We start from the raw sequence: 19,085 nt of genomic DNA on the forward strand, positions 1-19,085 counted from the left end.
GTTTTTCTAGATTTTACAAAAGTTTTACTAAATTTTCCTAAAGTTTTACAAAATTTTACTATATTTAAGCCTCAATTTAGGCTTTGTTTTGTCTCTTTTAAATTCTTTCTTTGACAGAGTGACAGTACAAGTACAGTACAATAAAATATGTGTCATAAAATGTGTCTTTGACTGACAGTTTCCCCGAGCTTGATTGTCTTTTTAACACCATCGGATCGTCATTAAAACTGGATGAATGGCCCGTTTCCTCAAATGCATTCCCGAAGCGGTGGTGGAGTGGGAACACCGCTGTCTCGGGCCGTGGCAGTGCGGTGTGTTTTGGGTAATCACAGGGTTGGTATTCCCAGCACCACGCGGGAGGGGCCCGTGTGGTCGAAACCGGCGAGCTGGAGCCTGTCCCGTCTCCTCGACCCGACACTCCTCCCTCCTCCCTCCTCCCTGCCTCCTACTTCCTTCTTCCTACCTCCTTCCCCTCCATCTTTGCCCCGTTCACTCGTTCACCGTGTCTGTTCGGACTTGTCCCGGGCCACGCCGCTCCTGCGCAAGAATTCAGCCTACATCGCGCCCCCTTTGCTCTGTCCCTTTCAACGTTTTACCGTCTTGTTCAACTCCTCGCATTCGCCACTTTACGCCACGTGTTTGAAATAAGAAGTGCTGACTTTGCATTGTTGTATTGTTTTTAGACCAAACATCCAGATTTCACATGGATTTGTTTAGCTCAATCATCAAAATGTGCTCTTTTGTACTGCATATTCAACGGTCCGGTCCTAGATATTGTATATAAATCTAGTTTGTCATTCTAAGTAGTGAAGCTTTTTCTGGTTTTAGCTTCGTTTAGCCCTAATAATGTTATTTTTCTACTTGACTTTTAATTGAGGCTGAAACATGAATTGATTAATCACAACTATTCCAATATTGAGATAATCGTCAACTAATTTAGTGATCCAATAATCGTTATCTAGACTATAAACATGCCATGTGCTGAAAGGAGGATCAAGATAGCATCAAGCAGCGTCTTTTTAGCTTGATTTTGGTGAAATTTTGTGGGAAATTTCTCATTTCGCAATATCAGCAAGTAATTGATTATCAAAATGTTAGTTTCAGTAATTGATTAGCAGAAAAAATTGTAAGATGAAAGTAGGGATGTCAAAATCTTTCAGTATTTAGGTCACAATATTTTTAAGAACAAAAAAATAATAAATGTGAATATTTTTTGTTCAATATACAGCCCAAAAATAGACCTAAAACTGTAAAAAACTTGATTTTATCTGGCTGTTTTTGTACATTTAACTTTATTTTGTCTTTCAGAAAGTTCAGGTTTGTAAAGCTGTTCACAAACTTGAGCAGTCACATGTCAGACCACGAGAATGAAAGAAAATTAAACATTTCACTGTTATATAAGTATCATAATTTCCTCCAAAAACAACGCAACCTCTTATTCTGCATGGAAAAAAACCCAAATACATTTGATTGTTTTATTTGTTTGTTTGTCAATTTGTAGGCTTTTTTTTGTCTTGAACTTTGAAAATGTGAGCTTTGAACAGAATCTTTTTACTAAAACATAAATCACAAATCTAATTGCAATTGCAACTAGATATTCGTAGATTAGACCAGTGTTTTCATATTATTGGCTTGGATGCTGATTGGTTTAGAGACAAAGGTAAAGCGAAGACGGAAAATAAGAAAATGGTAACGCTATACATTAAAAGACATTTAGAAAGCCTCTGCCTTTCCATTTATGTAATACCTAAAAGGCCATTGTGTGAAAGGAAAAAGGACTGAAGGAGTGTTAGTTATTAATAAAACATCACCTTGTTACCGCAGCCTGGTTCCGGTCTTTAGTCGACCACTTCCTGTTTCCTGTGCGGAGGCGCGGACGCTGCCGGGTCAACGTGGCGTTTCAACATTTGTGACTTTGCAAAAAAATTACGACTCGATTATTTCTAGAGATGTGGGAGCGAGAGGAACTGGAAGAGAGGAAGTCTACAAGGGCATGTTTGGTCACCGTTGATGTTGTTGTCTAGACCTGCCATTTTTTGGACTTTGTAAGGATATTATCTATTGCGAGTTGGACTTTGGCACAATTCAATGTACAGCAGGAAAGTTGAAATACAGCCAGGATAATCTCCTTTCTTTTTTTTCTTTTGGCTTTTCTGCATTTTGGGCCCACCATGCCTCAACGTAATAAAAAAAGAAGAAGAAAAAAGTAAGGGATATGTAACAATAAAACGTTTGGCGACCACTATGTTTTGTTTCAGACTTTCTTTGCGTATTTTTCGTCTTCATTTGACTATTTTGATCATAGGTACTTCTAGTAGTATTTTTTGTTTAAATAACCACTCTTTGATTATTAGTCTCTTGTCCAATTTTGAGTAAATACTTGCACCTTACTTCAATTTTATGTATTCATGGTGGTCAATTCTTGCTATTTGCTTTAATTCATCTAAATAATTACAAGATTTTCTGCTATTATTATTTGGTTTTGTCCAATTATATTAACTCACTGCTTGACTCCTCACCAAATACTTTGAAAACTTGCTTGAATAATCATTTTGGTCCCTACTTTTTACCTCTATGTTCTACGATTGGATGAATTATTGTAAAGTTTAAACAACAGGCCTTCTTTGGTCAGGGTTAGTTGTGTTTGGCCACTCTGCCCATCTGTGACCAGTGTCTACAAATAAAAATCAAGTCTGACATCGCCCAGTACTTTTCTTTCCTTTACGCACCATAAAAATAAAGAGAATACGTTAAAATGTACTTGAAATGAGTAGTATTTATCTTGTTTTGAGTGTATCTTGAAAGTAAGATTGCCAATGGAACGAGCATAAAATGTGAAGAAAATGTTACTACACGTTAAATAATGACAAAACTTACTTGTTCTACTGGCAAATCTCATTTTAAGAAATAAAAAACACACAAGTTTGTACATTTTCTTGCTTTCAGTTAGCCGCAGTGCAGTTGTTAGCCCTATGCTTAAACGACAGATGCTTTAGGTTCAGTGAGTTTATCCAAATATTAAGTGTGAACATGCTACGACTTGACTCGGGAGCCTTGACCGCAGCTCCCACTCTGGGAATAGCCCCGCCTCCTCCTCCTTTGGGACGTCCCGGGTTGTTTGGTCAGGTGATCTTGTTTGGTCAGGTGATCTTGTTTGGTCAGGTGATGCCGTTTGAGTGACACATGTGGGTCGATGGGGCAGCGTGAGGGTGATAGTTCTCACGCGTGACTGTAACTGCCCCACACAGCAAAAAATGCACTTCTAGATGAGTTAAACGGATCTTAATCTTGATTTCAGACATTTTGACCAGTTGAGATCTACGTATTTGATGGACATTGATTGTTTAGCTTGTTTCAAAATGTTCTTGACTTGCTTCAGTACATTCACATCTTACTTCAAGCTGGGGATGTCACGGTTTAAAATGTTTGTCTAACGATTATTGTGGGAATGAACATGAAGCCTATAGTTTATTTCCTTCATGTTTTCTTAACACATTGCAGCTCCTAAACACTTCAATATGTGTCCTGCTTTATGAAATAAATGCAAGATAAAAAAGCACTTTACATTTAGATTTACTTTACATGGGGGAAAAGTGAGCAGAAAGAAATTAATTTAGCTTCTATGTTTCTTTTAATTCAACAAAAAAAATCACACATTTCTATAGATTGATCTGAAAAAGAAAAATCTTTAAGCTAATTATTTTTTTTTCGTCTTTACGATTATATTGTGATTTACTGTATGTTACAAATTTCTGTTTTAACATTCATATCAGAAAGTGAAATCATACAATGCAAACTCATGCAATACATTTTTTTATGCAGGATTTTTTTTTTAATGCATTTTATCAGATTTGACTGTTAAAAACTATTTACCTGCAGGAAGGACAGAAAACACACACACAAGTGGTACAACACGCTCGTTAAAAAGCCTTTTTAAACTAGGCATCAGCGCTACTTTCAAATGAATGGTTAATGTCTGGTATTTATTTACTAACCTACACAATTCTTACAAAAATACATCCCACTAATTCAAATAAAGACACGAGAAACGTTTCAAATGTTCTCTTTTTTACATTTTGAACTTTTTTGTTAGTTTTTTGCATTCATATTCACTCAAACACCTTATTTTAAGCCTGCATTTATATTTTTATTTCACCAGTCTTAACATTTCGGTAAAATTTTGACTATCATTATTCATTATTTGTTGCTTTACGTTGCACCAAAACGCCAAAGAACATTTGTAGTTTGCTCATTTTGTTCACCGACACTTGTAATACAACTTTTTTACTTTCATTTATACTTTAAGCAAGTTACACGACTCAATATATTGCGGCGATATTATTATAGTGTCGTCAAAATCGTAGGCTCAAGTTGCAAAGACGATGGATAAATGCGGTGTCACTGGGAATTCTGTTTGTATCTTCTATTTTCTTCTTTTCCTGTTTGAGCTCTGGCTTTGATGGACCATTGTTTCAAACCCAGGGGTCATTTAAAGCTGATTTAACTCGAGTTACATTTAAGAGGTTCTGCAAGTCGATCAGCCCCGTGTGAGGTCTGCTTCCCGGGCAACTCAGATTTTCTTTTTTTTTCTTCTTCTTAAATTTAAATGGTTTTATTCTTGTGTTCTTGTGTGAACGTGTTAAAACAACTAACAGAAAAAGAAAAACACGACCAGAGAGAGAGAGAGAGAGACAGAGCAGACCTTTTTTTTGTGAGGCCCTCCAGACTCTCCAGTTTTCACCCACCAATAACTCTCGCTCGTGAATGTTTTTTGTCTCGTGTACGTTTCCGTTGACCTGCGTCCTCTCTCTGTCCGAAGGGTAAAGGTCGGAGGGATGGTCTCTCCTCGGGCAGCGACAACCCTCGCCCGGTGCTGGGGTCCCGGGCCGGGCGGGACGCGGGCGTGGCCTGGAGGTGCCCGCGGACGCTGCTCCTCCACAAAAACTCCCAGGGTTTTGGGTTCACGCTGCGCCACTTCATCGTCTACCCGCCGGAGTCGGCCCTGCACAACATCTTCACGGTGAGCGCGGAACAAAGCAAGGACGATGTTGTGTAAAAGATTTTTTGTCTTGTAGGCTTTTTTAAATGTACGCGAGTGTGAGGAGTTGGGAGAGACATTCAGCAAACTGTCAGGGCCACAGAGATTCTTACATGCGTTCTGCAATCAAATCCTACTGTATACCGTATTTTCCAGAATATAAGTCGCACCAGCCAGAAAATGCATAATAGAGAAGAAAAAAACATAATAAGTCTTATTTTTGGGGGGAAATTTATTTGATAAAATACAAGACCCAGAACAGACATTTGATCTTGAAATGCAGTTTAAAATAATAACCGATTAGAGAACATGGTGAATAGGTGTACGTATGCTAACGCTAACACCTTCAGCTACATGACGCACAGACAGAACTGTGGTAAGTGTCTGGCATGTTAACGTAACATATTAACAGTTATTCAGATAACTATAGCATAAAGAACATGCTAACAAGTTTACCAAAGCATCAGTATTACCCCAAATCACTAAATCCATTGAATTCTTCTTCCTCTGTGTCACTTCTAAACAACTCCACAAACTCCAGAGGTAGAGGAAGTGCTGATTCTTCTTCTGCATCACTTAGAGCCTAGAGCGCCCTCTTGCCCTCTGGAAAATACGGTATAAAGATATAGAAATTCAATTATTGTTTTTTTTGTTTTTTTTTTACAATGAATTAATCCTTTAAAAATGTGAAATTAATCCCTGATAATGATACAATCTGTACAAAATCTAGAGATTATTTAAACAATCAAACATCTAAAGAAAACAGTTTGACTACAGACAACATGAGTGCTTTTGTATTATAATATGACATCTGTCGGTCATGATTTTATATTTAGGATTTTAAAATACAACATTGGCAGCGGCTGCACGTGCACGCAAAACCTGATTTGTAGACGACTTTTAGACTTATAAGATTATTAACATTGTGCGCAAACGGCTAAAACATTTGAAGCCCGTGCAAAGGCGTCCAGGGTGCAGGAGAATAACGACTACTCAGACAAACAAGCACCAACCACTCCACGTAGGACTTTGAGAGGGAAACGATTACAACGCGGTTAAAAGCTCGTCAAAGTTGATTTCGCGCACGCGTCTTTCCACCACAACACTTTTGTCTTGTTTTTTTGCATCGCTCTCTCCGTTCAAATCCCTCTCAAAAGTGCGACCTTGACCCTGTTTTCGTTCCGTCTTGAATCTCAAATCGTTCCGGCCTTTGCTCGCACCCCCTCCGTGCGATCCGACCGGTGATTTGGGCCGTTTGGCGTGAGGGCAAACGTCTCCAGATGTGAGGGCGTCGGGATGGGGCGAGCTGGCTACAACAAGGCCCCTATTATTATTTTGAATATCATACCACCGCTCACTCCTGCAGCTGCACACACACACACACACACACACACATTATGAATAGAGCCTGTTGTCTGCGGCTGGTACCACTCAGAGGAAGCCCCGGCGGTACAAGGCCCGTCCTGGGACAATGGGCCCACTGCAGCAGCTGTCCCGGTGCGGCCTTGGCGCTGCACCGCTCCGCTCGGCCTCCGGGGTCACGTGCTTGTTTTGGGAACAATGAGAGCCACAAAGACGGTCGTTCTTATCAAAAAAAATTACCTTCAGCCGTCCCAATTATCAGGGGCCAACGAGTGCGCGGCCTTGAAAGGAGCCGGTTTGTTCAGGCTTCGAGTCGCTATGACGATTATTAGACTGCACGCGTCGCTAAAACCCAGCGGACACGATTGTATTTCAGATTGTGCTTATTCGTCCCCAGTTTGACCATTTTGTGTAAAGTTTAGAATCGTACTTCCTGGTTGGACATGGGCAGCAAGTATGACACGGGTAGAAGTAATCCCACAACTACCGGTACCTAGCAACCATACTGTAAACAAGAACCAAAATCCAAATAAACAACACAATAGCTCTGATTTTATAACAATAATACCACTTAACACCTTTATTGTGTTGTTTAAACTGTCAGAAAAGTGCATCTTGAATATCTGTAACATAAAAATACACTCTTTACTAGTCCCTTTCTGTAGAGTTGTGGTCTTTTGAGTTTGGGTTAGATACGTGGAGATACTAGCATTTTGCCACGCCCCCTTTTAGTCGACTAATTGAGCGCTAATGGCAAACTTGTCCGACCGTACCAAGACGTATTACACTGCATTTTTTCCCATTTTCTAAGCATCTTGTTGTCATTTTCTGTTAATTATGTGCAGAAAGCCAATGGACTAATCGTTGCAGCCGGTGCACAGTGTAGCTTTTCTGGCGAAGGGTGTTGTCACCACGTCTGAAAAGTTACATAGTGCACCTTTAACTAAAAATACAACTGACGTTTTTTCAAAGAGCGTCTTATAGTCATCACGCAAGTCCCCTTTTCGCAGTTTGCTCCACTTAAACTGCTCCTCCACAAGTCGCCGCTGGTGTTCGGGGGCGGGGCAGGGGTTGGGCGTGGTCCGTGCCGGCGCCGCGTCCCAGACCCGTGGCTCTGTCCCGGGGTCGTCCGCCTGCCTTTCTCTGCCTCTAAACCCCCCACCATTGTATCTGGATCCAGGAATTAGCCCACTCAGCTCTGCCTAAAGCCCGGCAGCGGTCAGGCCACCGCACGGCTAACCCCAAACTGTCCACTCAGCTCGCCGTTTAAGAGCAAGTGTGGACGAATCGAGTCAATCTGAATTGCTCGGGTAATTCTAGGACCAATTTAATCAACTCTACTTCTTTATTACAGCAAATGTGCGAGCGTAAACTGTAGTCTTTGGCTGATTATTCACATATCCTTGGAGTTGTATCTGTTTTGCGCTTTAGAGTTAATCAAAGTGCTTCATTTGAGTGTAGTTTTAGTCATACAATAAGCCGCTCCTCTTAGAAAATGCTTGTCTTCTGATTTGGTTTGGCTGTGCTCTATCGTTTCGCCGTGCTATAGGCTTTTTTCTGTCGGGTCTCGCAAAACCACAGCTTTAGGTTAAAGTTAAAATAGTGAATTTTATGACGAGGACTGCGATTAGACTGAAAAGTAGGATTCTGTTCAGAGCGCACACTGTGAACGACCCCAGGAGCATGAACTTCTGACAGAAGACTAAAACATGAACCGATAAACTAAGAAAAGAACGGTCTAAGCCACAGGTACAACATTAAAAGACAGGATATTTTGTTCTTTGCAGACAAGCTTTGCCATTTGATGTTTGCGCCGACTCAAATTTCGATTCAATTGCAATATATTGTGCTTTGTTTTCGAATGACGTCACTGAATAGTTTGTCAAATACGGTATTGATGAAGAAGATGCATGTTTTATTGTTTAAGACGTGTACTTTATTGTTTATTACATTAGACTAGAGGGTAGAGAGGTGGACAATGTATCAAAAATGTAAATAATATTGTGAATGTTGTTTGAAGATATGTGCTTACTGTAAAAGAAATGCTACAAAAAGAGAGGACAAACAGATATTTCTGCACTTTTGCGATTCATTTTACACACATTTCACATTTGTCTAATAATGAAAGCACAACTAATAGGCACGTTTTTCTGTTGAATTGACATAATATCACTCCAAAAATATATTGAGATATTAATTTTGTCAACGTCGCCCAGCACTACTAAAGAATCGCCAGTAAAACAAACACCCTTTGACCCACTTTATTATCAACCGGCGGCAAACCTGAGCAAAGAAGAACAAACAAACTTCAGGTCGAGGAGTTTACTGTCTGTTTTGTTTTTTGCCTCCACTTTAACTTTTACTCTTTGTATAATATCTAATACTTTTTGCACATTTTCAGTACTTTTTGGTCAATTGCGAACGGCAGCACGACGTCGCCCGAGCTTCTCCGTGTGTTTTTTTAGCTCTTTAAACGCGCAGGTTTGTCTTGGCCGTTTGGCGCGACATGCCAAAGACAAGCCCTTGTAAACACTCGACACACAATGATCCTGGTGAAGTCACCTGACCACACGTGCACTTTGACCTCTCGACCCCGCGATGATGTCACCCGCAAAAGTGCAGGTGATGCTCGCAATGGGGGGGATTAGCCAGGGTTTATATACCGTATTTTCCGGACTATATGACACACCTTTTTTCCGGGGTGTGACTTATACTTATATACTTATACTCCAGAGCGACTTATATGTGATATTATTTGTTATTTTCACACTTGCAACCACATTTCATACTCCAGTGCGACTTATACATGTTTTTTTCTTCTCTATTATGCATTTTTTGGCCGGTGCGATTTATAGTCCAAAAAATACGGTACTTTTGTATGTTTAATATCGGTGGAATATGTGAAAGTGCTCGCTTGTTTACTCATTAGTCATTATTTATTATCTAAACTATTATTTAAAAAAAAGAATACGAGGATTTTTTTTTTACTTAAAAAAAAATATTTATATTACAGCAAGCAAATTTGTAAATACAATTAAAGTCGTGTGATTATTGATTTCACTTTGAAACTTAACAATGTCATTAAAATAATAATAATGATAATAATTGTGTAATAAAATGTAAAGTCCCTCCCCACTCTTCACCCCATTTAATCTCTCTTTACACTGTCCTGTCTAGTAACTTCCACAAGACTAAAAATCAAATAAAAATCTAACTTTTACGTGTCTGTGTGATACATTCGTTCAAGCCTGGATGTTGGCAGTGATTTTGTCTTTTTTTTCCCCATTGCAGGACGAGGAAAATGGCAACGATAACGGAAAGGGTGAGTGCGGTTTCCTTTCTTTCTCTTCCTCTCTCCTCTGAGTTTCTCTTTAATCAAGTTGTAATTGAAAGCCAGTGACAGTGGGATTTTACTGGATGATGTAATGACTGGAACCAGCTCAGCTCCGCAGCTCCTGTCTGCCCTCTAGTGGCCACTGAGCCGCAGTGCAGCCTCAGGAATACAGCACATTTAGATTTGGACTGAGGAAATTACTTTAAACATTCAAGAACAGCAATGTTATGTAGTTCGTATTGTTTGTAAAGACATACTTTTAACACTAGTGAACCTGACAATAGATGGTACAATATTACAACGTGTACAATGTGATATATAATGATAATAAATTAAGAAATACTCTAAATAATGTGTATTTATTCATGTTTCTACAGCTAAAGCGAGGCCGTTTCCCCTGGTTTTATTGGTGTTTCAAATAAAAATAACACATTTCACAGGAACAAAAGGTTCTAATTAATCTACTTCACCAAATTAAAATGATCTTCTTCATTCATATTGTTCAATTAAATGATTCAGAACTCTCTCTTTCCGTCGCTTGGCTGCGTTTTTGCACCTCCGGTCCAACTGTATCATCGTGTCGCTAAGTTTAAATTTGGAGAATACATTGCTGAATATGTGTTAGAATGCGTTACATTTATCTAAAGGTCTTGTCTCTTTGCATCTGCTGAATAAAAGTTGATCGTATATAATTACTGCTGTGTAACTGTACTTAATGGATGGACGTGTGTGTTGCAGCGTACCAGAAGGGCCGCCTGGAGCCCATGGACACCATATTTGTCAAAAACGTGAGGGAGAAGGGTCCGGCGCACCAGGCCGGCCTTTGCACAGGTAACACATGTCCACAGCATTAACCTCCTGAACCGCAATGTCAATCTGAGAGGAGGATGAACCCGGAGGTCATGTGACTACACTGCCAAACAAACACAGGAAGTGACACGGTTTTAGATTAGTATATGTCAAAAAAATATAATTTTACAAACTGTACTATTTGTAAGTGTTAGTGTGAACTGCCCAACACTGTTAAATCTTATTAACATGTAGTATTTTTGAAACTAATTATATATGCAACATTACCATATTTTCCGGACTATAAGTCACACCAGCCAAAAAATGAATAATAGAGAAGAAAAAAACATATATAAGTTGCACTGGAGTATGAAATGTGGTTGCAAGTGTGAAAATAACAAATAATATCACATATAAGTTTCTCTGGAGTACAAGTATATAAGTATAAATATAAGTATAAGTCGCACCCCGGCCAAAACTATGAAAAAAGGTGCGACTTATAGTCCGGAAAATACAGTTGTTTTTTTTTGGATTGGCATATACTTATTACTCATTTATTACATCATTTATAACTAAATTGAGTGTTATGACTAAGATTGACTACATGAAAAATACTGTTATGCTAGTAAATGTAACAGAAATGTACTGTTGCGTAATGTATACAATAAGTACAAATACTCTGGTCTGGATACAAAGATCAGACGTCCCGAGAGAGCAGCGTATTCGAGGTACTGCAGTATTTGTGTCTCGTCAGCTTGTGTCTGCTGCCAGGCGTTTGCCAAATCAAATACAAATATTGAAAGATTATGTAAGTAAATAGTTGCTCTGTAGTAGAGCGGCTGAGAGACGTGGAGCAGGCAAGGCAAGTTTAATTGTAGGGAACATTTTAGTACACAAACTAGTTCAAAAAGTACCGGTATGACGAGCTCAAAGTGGGCTCACGTGCCAAACCAGTTCACCCTAAAAACAAAAATGAAGCTGCAGACGTCCCCTGGTAGAGCTAACGACTAAAAAACAACCAAACAATTGACAATTAATCACTGTGATCTTTGTAAATGTCTGAGATATTAGTTATTCCTGTGTTTTACATGAAGCTAATCCGCACACAGCAGTTGAGCGTTTGTTTACCTGTTGCTATGGCGATACGCACTGTGCAGCGATATGTGATTATTAACTGTTGCCGGAACTACTGTTACTTCCTGTGCTACCAGAACGTCCCCGCCCCCTTTTTGGGTGAAAACAAACAGTGCTAACAGCTAGGAGGGAGATACAAATTGTTAAAATGCCAAAATATGACAAAATATTGGTAATGGCGACGATAACATTTAAACAATTTGTATTTTCCGCCACCGTTAGCGCGGCAAAAGGGGCGTGGCCATAGCGCTAGCCCAAAAGTACCCGGATACTTCTATGCAAAATAATTAGCGCGCAACAGTTAGCATTAGAATCGATTGGCTGAAATCTGTGACGGCGCGTATGTCAGGGGGCAGTTTGTTCCAGAAACAATTTAATTCAAATTAAAATGAGAAAAGCAGGAGGACTTGTCATATAAAACTGTAAGCAATTAATTAAAATGTAGTTCTTGTCAAACGATGTTGCTTTTTATAATGGTATGCAAATCATCATCATTTTATTTCATGCTTTTAATTATTTGTAGCATCAACAATAATGATTTAAAAAAAAGAAAATCAAAGAAATTAAATAAATCAAAAATGTAAATAAATATATGTTTAAAAAGTAAAATACACACCACATAAACCACCAAAAATAAATAAATAAATCATGTTTTATTATCACGCGTTGTTACGTGGCCGACACCGCTTAATTTGTTTACTCCTCATTACTCGCCCTTATTTGAATTGCCTTTGTCGTTTTGTTTACCGCGCCCTCTTTTGTACACACGTGTCGTACTTTACCAATCTGTTTCTGCCCATTTCAAATTTAGCAACCTTAACCAGCTCGATAGATGTGGAGATAGTTAATCATATTCGCTCTCGTTCAGGGTCAATGTGATTCTCCCGTTTCCTGATAAAATAGTGAGTCAAATGAATGAAAGTTCGTTTTATTTCTTAAAGTAGAAGGAGCATTGTCTTTGAGCATGTCACCGCTATACACGACTAATATATGCATTATTCAACAAACGTAAATTGAACATTAACATCCTACAGGCTATTTTTACTATGACTTATCTTACAAATACTACAACTACTGCTCATATTCTACTGTCCAGGTTCATGTGGTGTCTCAATATTTATCGTTTGTACCTTTTCTTAGCAGTTTTGAAGAACTTTTCCATACTTTTTTTTAAAGAACATGAACATTTAGCGGTTTGTGGTTCAATAACTAACACAACGATGACTTGGTACAAACAACACGTACAACCAAAGTGTTTTATTATGCTATTTATGTGGTGACTCTTGTGTTTTTTTGAGTAAAAGTAATTAAAAAAAAGTTGTACTGTAAATCGCACACCAAAAAATGTCATAATTATCTGCTTTCATTCTGGAGATTTCAGATTTGTGCAGGTTTTGACAAGAAAAACGGCAAACTAATTAGGCAAAAATAAAAATGAACGCGGTTAAAGTTTGAAAGAGTTTGATTTGAAATTGATTTAACACAAACACAACAGTTGATCAATTGACACCAGGTCATATTTATATTGTGCATGTAAAAACGCAGCTATAATCAAGTCTAATTATTGGGTTATCTGATTATTCTAGCTGTCTTCTGTTGCTATTATAAGCCTTTTACAGTCAGAGCTCTGTTACTCTTCTCTTATTACAACAAATTTTGAAAGTATTTGCTGTGCTTCTCCTGCTTCACGATCTGTTTGTTTCCAGGGGACCGTCTGGTGAAGGTGAACGGGGAGAGTATTCTCGGGAAGACGTACTCGCAGGTGATCGCTCTCATTCAGAACAGGTACGAGCCTCCGTGGACACTCTGTTTACACGTGTTAGTTATTCAGCGCTTTGAACACGCCACACGGACCGGACACGTTTGTCTCTCGTGCAAATGAAAGAAGAGGCCGGAGTTGCATCTTTCAAGCGAAAATGGCCACAACTCACGACCTTTTTCACATGTTTTCCTGGTGAACATGACACAATTCACCAAGTAAAAAAGTAAACTGCATTGATTATGTACATGTTTTGAATTTAAATATATGTTAAAAGACATTTGTCGAACCTAATTTGCTAGTTTTAATCATTTATGGCGGCACGGTTGATAGCGCTTTTGCTGATATTAATATTTCATTCTATGTGCACTCAGATTTTTCCAAAGACGTACGATCTTAGTAGCAACTTTAGTTGTAACAAGCCTTTTTTTTAATCATTATTTATTATGTATACATATAAATAATGACAAATAATACTATGGTACGGATAGTAAAGGTCATTTCTAGAGATTATTAATGGATAATTGCACTCGTTTTGGCCAAAGTACAAGAATTTTGGCGATGTTGCAATGTCACTTATATCACGTTAACATCTTCATTCTTCTCACCATTAGATTGCAACAGGTTTTATTTAGTTTGAATCGCTGCTCAGTCATTTCCAGTGGAATGTACACATTTCATCGCGGCCTTGTTTACATTTATAACATCGTCACTCCTCCTTTTGCAGCGAGAGCGTGCTGGAGCTTTCCATCATGCCCAAAGATGAAGACGTGCTCCAGTTGGTGAGCGTTTTTCTTTCAACTTTTTCAGCCGTTTGGGATTTGGAAATCTACAAGCGTCTGTAGCGTATGAATTGCACGTTAGTTACACCGACTATTCACCAGTCTGAATAGTTTCAAAGTTAGCTCACGAGAGATGGAATTCGCTGCGGTCCATTTATGTGTTGGTTCTCTTTGAGCTACTGCATAGTTTGCATTTGTCCGAATACGTTTTGAGCTATAAAATGTCTATGAATATATTAAAAGTCTGAGTGAAATGGGACAAAATGTCTAGCCATAGCAGCCATAGCCAGCTCAGAAATGCCTATGAATACAAAATTGCATAAAAAGCTTATCTATTGCTTAATAATAATGAATGCAAATGAACACTAGACAAAATGACTATTGATATTATACATTTGAGTTTGTAGCTTTTCTGCAATCTCTGTTGAGCCATAACTAGTTTCATGTTGCGTAAAAACACACTAATTGCTCAATGCTATTTTGAATTTCAGGTCTATTTTCTGCTGTCTGCATTCTTACTCCACGTTTTACATAATGACTGTTGTTAACTAGGGCTACAATGCAGCTCGGTGTGTAATGGGCAGCGCTCGAAATGGGACTCATTGTCAAAGAATGGCGGCGATTTCTCTGCCGTGACTCAGGGATCTCGACTCGGTGTTTACATTACAACACGCGTTCACGGGAGGCTGCCGGTGATCTTGGTTGTCAATGTCAACGCCTCCATTTTGAAAAAGTGTGTGGCGCCTGCTCTGCTCCTGCTGTACAGAAACGTCACTCACATGAACAGACTTGCAGCGTCCCTCGTCCCTCCCTTTTACCACGAGCCAGAGCGCCGCACGGAATGACACTGAACAAGCGCAATGCATTTTCTGATACGGATGTGTCATAGGTTTTGACCGGTAATGATGGGAGGCTGCGTGTTCCAAAAGTATAAACCTATTTTTGAGTGTTCGTGCGCTCCTCCCCTTTAGCTGTGCCTGTATGTGCTGCATTCCTAGCATGACATCACATCGCTGCACACTCCCACAGGGTGGAGTGAGGCTCAGGGAGGAGAGAGAGAGAGAGAGTTTGGAAAGATCTGAGGCAGGACAAAACAAGACGAGCAGCAGATAAAGTCCTGGAAAAAACGCACCGAAAAGAGAAATTGAGGAAAGGGAATCGTTAAACAAACGAGGACAAAGGGTGTATCTTCAGCGGAGAGCGGGTGAGGTGTGTCCTGAGACGCTCAGACAGGTTGTCTTCACTGTGTTCTTTTTGTTTTTATTTTTGTGTCAGACTTAGATTTACTACAGAAAAGTCTCATTTAGATAATTGTTTTAAAATGTGCTTATGTGTGCGAGCTAAATACAGTCAATGGATCTGAAGATAGTATACTTAATATTAGTGAGTGTTTTCATTGAGTAGTCTTGAAGGTGAGTGCGTACTCGTCAGTCTGATGTTGTGAGTACAGCTGAATGCTGGCTGTTTGTTCTGTAGAACAGAGGCCCTGAGGGACAAACTGTGGTAATAAGGTTTAAGTCTGTTCCACTGAAACATGTTGTTGTGTAATGTGCAGCCGTGTCATATGGACTCTGCTTATGGGTTGTGTTACTGTCAGCTTTGTTGACACTAAGATTAATTCTGATCTAATGTGTATATTGTGTTGCACTCTCACCTTTTCTTAACCTCTCCTCCCAGGCTTACTCCCAAGATGCCTACCTGACAGGCAACGAGCCGTACGCCGGGGGAGCGGAGCACCTCCCGCCCCCTCCTCCCCTCTCCTACACTCGCACCAAGTCTCTGGCCCCTGTGGGGACGCCCTCGCCGGGATCTATGGGCCAGAACCAGCTGGATAACTGGACTCGCTGGCCCGGATCTTCAGGCCCCTCTTCACCTCTGGACAACCGCTCTGCAGTGGTCAGCCCCGCCAGCTGGCAGGAGGGGCGTCCCGGAGACCCCGGAGGTGTGGGTCACAGTAGCCCCGCCCACCGCACGGAGGAGATCCAGTACGGAATGACCAGTCAGCAGCCCCAGGGCCAGACCAGAGGTCGGTCCTTCTCTTCTTCCTCTTCCTCGGGACCTCTGTCCAGCCCGCTGCAGGTGCACTATCCCAACCACAGCTCCTCACAGCCCCAGCCCCGAAAGTCCAGCTCAGCCTGGACCAGCCCCCCTCCGCCCCAGCCCCCGCCCCGCTGTGAGCGCACCCATCAGGCCCTCTCAGACTGGTACCACAACCAGCGGCCCGAGCGCTCCGGCCGCAGCACACAGAGCAGACAGCGCAGCTACTCTCAGGACCGACTCAGCGAGTACAAGAGGAACCAACAGCGCTCTGGAGGCTGGCCCCACAGCACCTCCCAGGACACGCTGTTCCTCCTGCAGCAGTCTGGACCGGGGCCCCAGGGAGAGCCCTACTGGTCCTACGGGGACTATGAGTCAGGACCAGGAAGGGGCCATTCCTCAAACTACACACGGACGCGATCTGAGAACCTGCTGGCTCAGTACGACCACCGGGGGCGCTCTATGGAGATGCTGGACCGGACCACAGGCCTGGTCTCCCCTCGCTTTGAGAGGTCTGCATGGAACCAGCAGCCCCCGCAGCCACCCCCCAGGAATGACCTGTACTCCCGACAGGCCGGACATTACGTGCCCGCTCCGGCTCCTGCATCCTCCAGACACGCTCACCCCAAACACCCGTCTCCGTCGCACACACAGCCCCCTCAGCAGCAGGCCGTGCCCCAGAGCCGGCGCCTGCCCCACGCACAGAGCATGGACGACCAGCCGGTGGGCTACCGCAGCTACAGCCCCTCCTTTTACCGAAAGACCGGCCGCATCATGCAGGCGCACTCCTTCAGGGACCCCTCGTACTCTGGCCCACACTTGAACTGGAACACAACCAGCCCCCCCGAGGCCACCCCCGCTCCCCTCATGTCTTCGACCTCTTCCCCGCTCTCCACAAGTGCTTCCGAGTCCCAGGACCGCTCGTATCGGCCCACAAACCACGAGAGGGAGCGCGGCGCGGCGGAGGAGGCGGTGACGGCCCAAACGCAGGAGGTGGTTTTGAGGCAGAAGCCCCCCACGGGACGCAGGAACGCTCAGTGCATGAGGCAGGCCCACTACGCAATGCCCATAGACGGACTCGAACCCTCGCTCTTCTCCCCGGACCAGGACCCCGGGGTGTCAGCCGAAGAGAGCGCCCCACGCAAACCCAACGGCAGCTTAGCCCCTCTGCCCATCGAGCACGACTCTCTGGCCTCCATACCGTTCATAGGTAAGTTCTGTCTTGTACACGCGTTTGTCAAGTGGGAATGGGGTTTTGGAGTGACCGTGGAAGAAGTAGAATATTATATGACAATAACAAATACAATCTCAAAATCACATGCAATTGAAACGACAAAGATCTTATGTGTATGATCAGGTTTTTTGGCTTCCTTCTTGTCTTTCCGCTGCGGCTTCTAACCGTCAATCCGTTATTCACCGCTCTCTCGTTGACTTCCGATGAAGTGATGAGGTGGGCGTTTGTTAGTTTGTGAGTGTTTTCTTGGGAAATACGGGAACCTCCCACAGTATTACAGCACTTTGACGTTTCATTGGTTGAATCGTGTTCGACAGAGCTCTATTCGTGCTAAACCGATACACAGATATAATCAATGCTAAAGCTAATATCAAAAGTATCTACACTGAAAATAATATATAAGCAGAATATTATTTGTCTAGCAGCAGCTTTTTGGTGGATGAAATGAATTAGTTTAGACTCAGATACGGAATCAAAATGTCAATTTGCAAATCCATTATTTTACAGGCATAATATAGTTTCTGTGTGACGTTAGCCTAAACATAAGCCGTTTAACTAGCCTAGAAGCTAACAAACTAAAGCTAAAAATACTATAATATTATTTGGACTAATTTGAGTAGTTGGCATTGTACGAGTATCTATTTGCAATTAACTGGGAGTAAATGACACAATCTTGAGCTTTATGCAGTTTCATGCAAGACAACATCGACTCAAAGCAAAAACTATGATATTATAAATGCTTAAACTATTATTAAAAAGTAGAATACTATAGTAAATCAGAACTAGTCATATTTCAAGTATCAGTTTTTATTGTTAGATCACTTAAACTAGATTTAGACGAGTAGGATACAAAATAAAGATGTATACGTAGAACTCTCCTATAAACTGCAGGTGTACTTCTATTGGTATTTGAACTAATTTCACACAATCATGAGCTTTAAGCAGTTTTATGCGTTTGCACAAAAAAGGCATCGTTGAATTTTTTAATGACATGTCCCCATAGATGTAGGTGACAGGCTGTAAATCGCGCTTGGGGCCACATAAATCTATTTTGAGTTGTGATCAGCCCCTGGGCAAAAAATGACTACGTTGGAGTAAGTCATTCCGTCTTCAAATACGGCCAACTTGTTTTTTGCGGGGGTTTTTGCACAGTCGTGGCCTTTGTGTCGGTGACAGTGGCGTGTTATTTGGATCGTGTCGTGGCTTGTGTTCACCGGAGGAAAAGAAAAAGAAAAAGCGCTTCAAAAAGGAGAAAGCGGCTCTTCTCCCCCCCCCCGTCTCCAGCAGCTTTAGCGGCCAAACTCTACGCAAATTTCGCCGGTCCGAAACGCCGCTCCCTCGCCTTCTCCGGTCAGCGCCAGAGGAGTCAAAATACAAAACGCAGAGCAGATTCAAATCAGCTGACTCGGGTTTGCCGTCGGTTTGGACAGGCCAATGACATTTTAGGTCAAACTCTGTAGACGAAGGCTTAACGCTCTTCAACGTGTGTACTTTTCGACAAGCTTTAGCAAAAACAACAAAGTGTATTCACTACTTTTGTACGTGTGTGTCCTACTTATACTTTTAGATTAATTGTGCATTTTTTAAAGTGCAATCTGTTCATTTTAATGATCGCG

General features: G+C 41.4%; 1 protein-coding gene across 11 annotated transcripts in view; it reads left to right on the top strand.

Annotated features, from left to right (window-relative positions):
- The window catches only part of arhgap23a (Rho GTPase activating protein 23a), a 130,984-nt gene that overhangs the window by 74,215 nt on the left and 37,684 nt on the right, over positions 1-19,085 (top strand). For all 11 annotated transcript variants that reach the window (XM_072442924.1, XM_072442920.1, XM_072442916.1 and 8 more), the window contains exons 2-7: positions 4,820-5,020; positions 9,692-9,722; positions 10,473-10,565; positions 13,364-13,442; positions 14,144-14,198; positions 15,876-17,445. In XM_072442924.1, the coding sequence (XP_072299025.1) occupies positions 4,820-5,020; positions 9,692-9,722; positions 10,473-10,565; positions 13,364-13,442; positions 14,144-14,198; positions 15,876-17,445 (2,029 nt within the window). The remainder of the gene's footprint in view (positions 1-4,819; positions 5,021-9,691; positions 9,723-10,472; positions 10,566-13,363; positions 13,443-14,143; positions 14,199-15,875; positions 17,446-19,085) is intronic.

The sequence above is a fragment of the Eucyclogobius newberryi genome, unplaced genomic scaffold (genome assembly GCF_026437365.1).
Source record: "Eucyclogobius newberryi isolate DKJ021-1_F unplaced genomic scaffold, fEucNew1.0.hap1 SCAF_13, whole genome shotgun sequence".
NCBI lineage: Eukaryota > Metazoa > Chordata > Actinopteri > Gobiiformes > Gobiidae > Eucyclogobius > Eucyclogobius newberryi.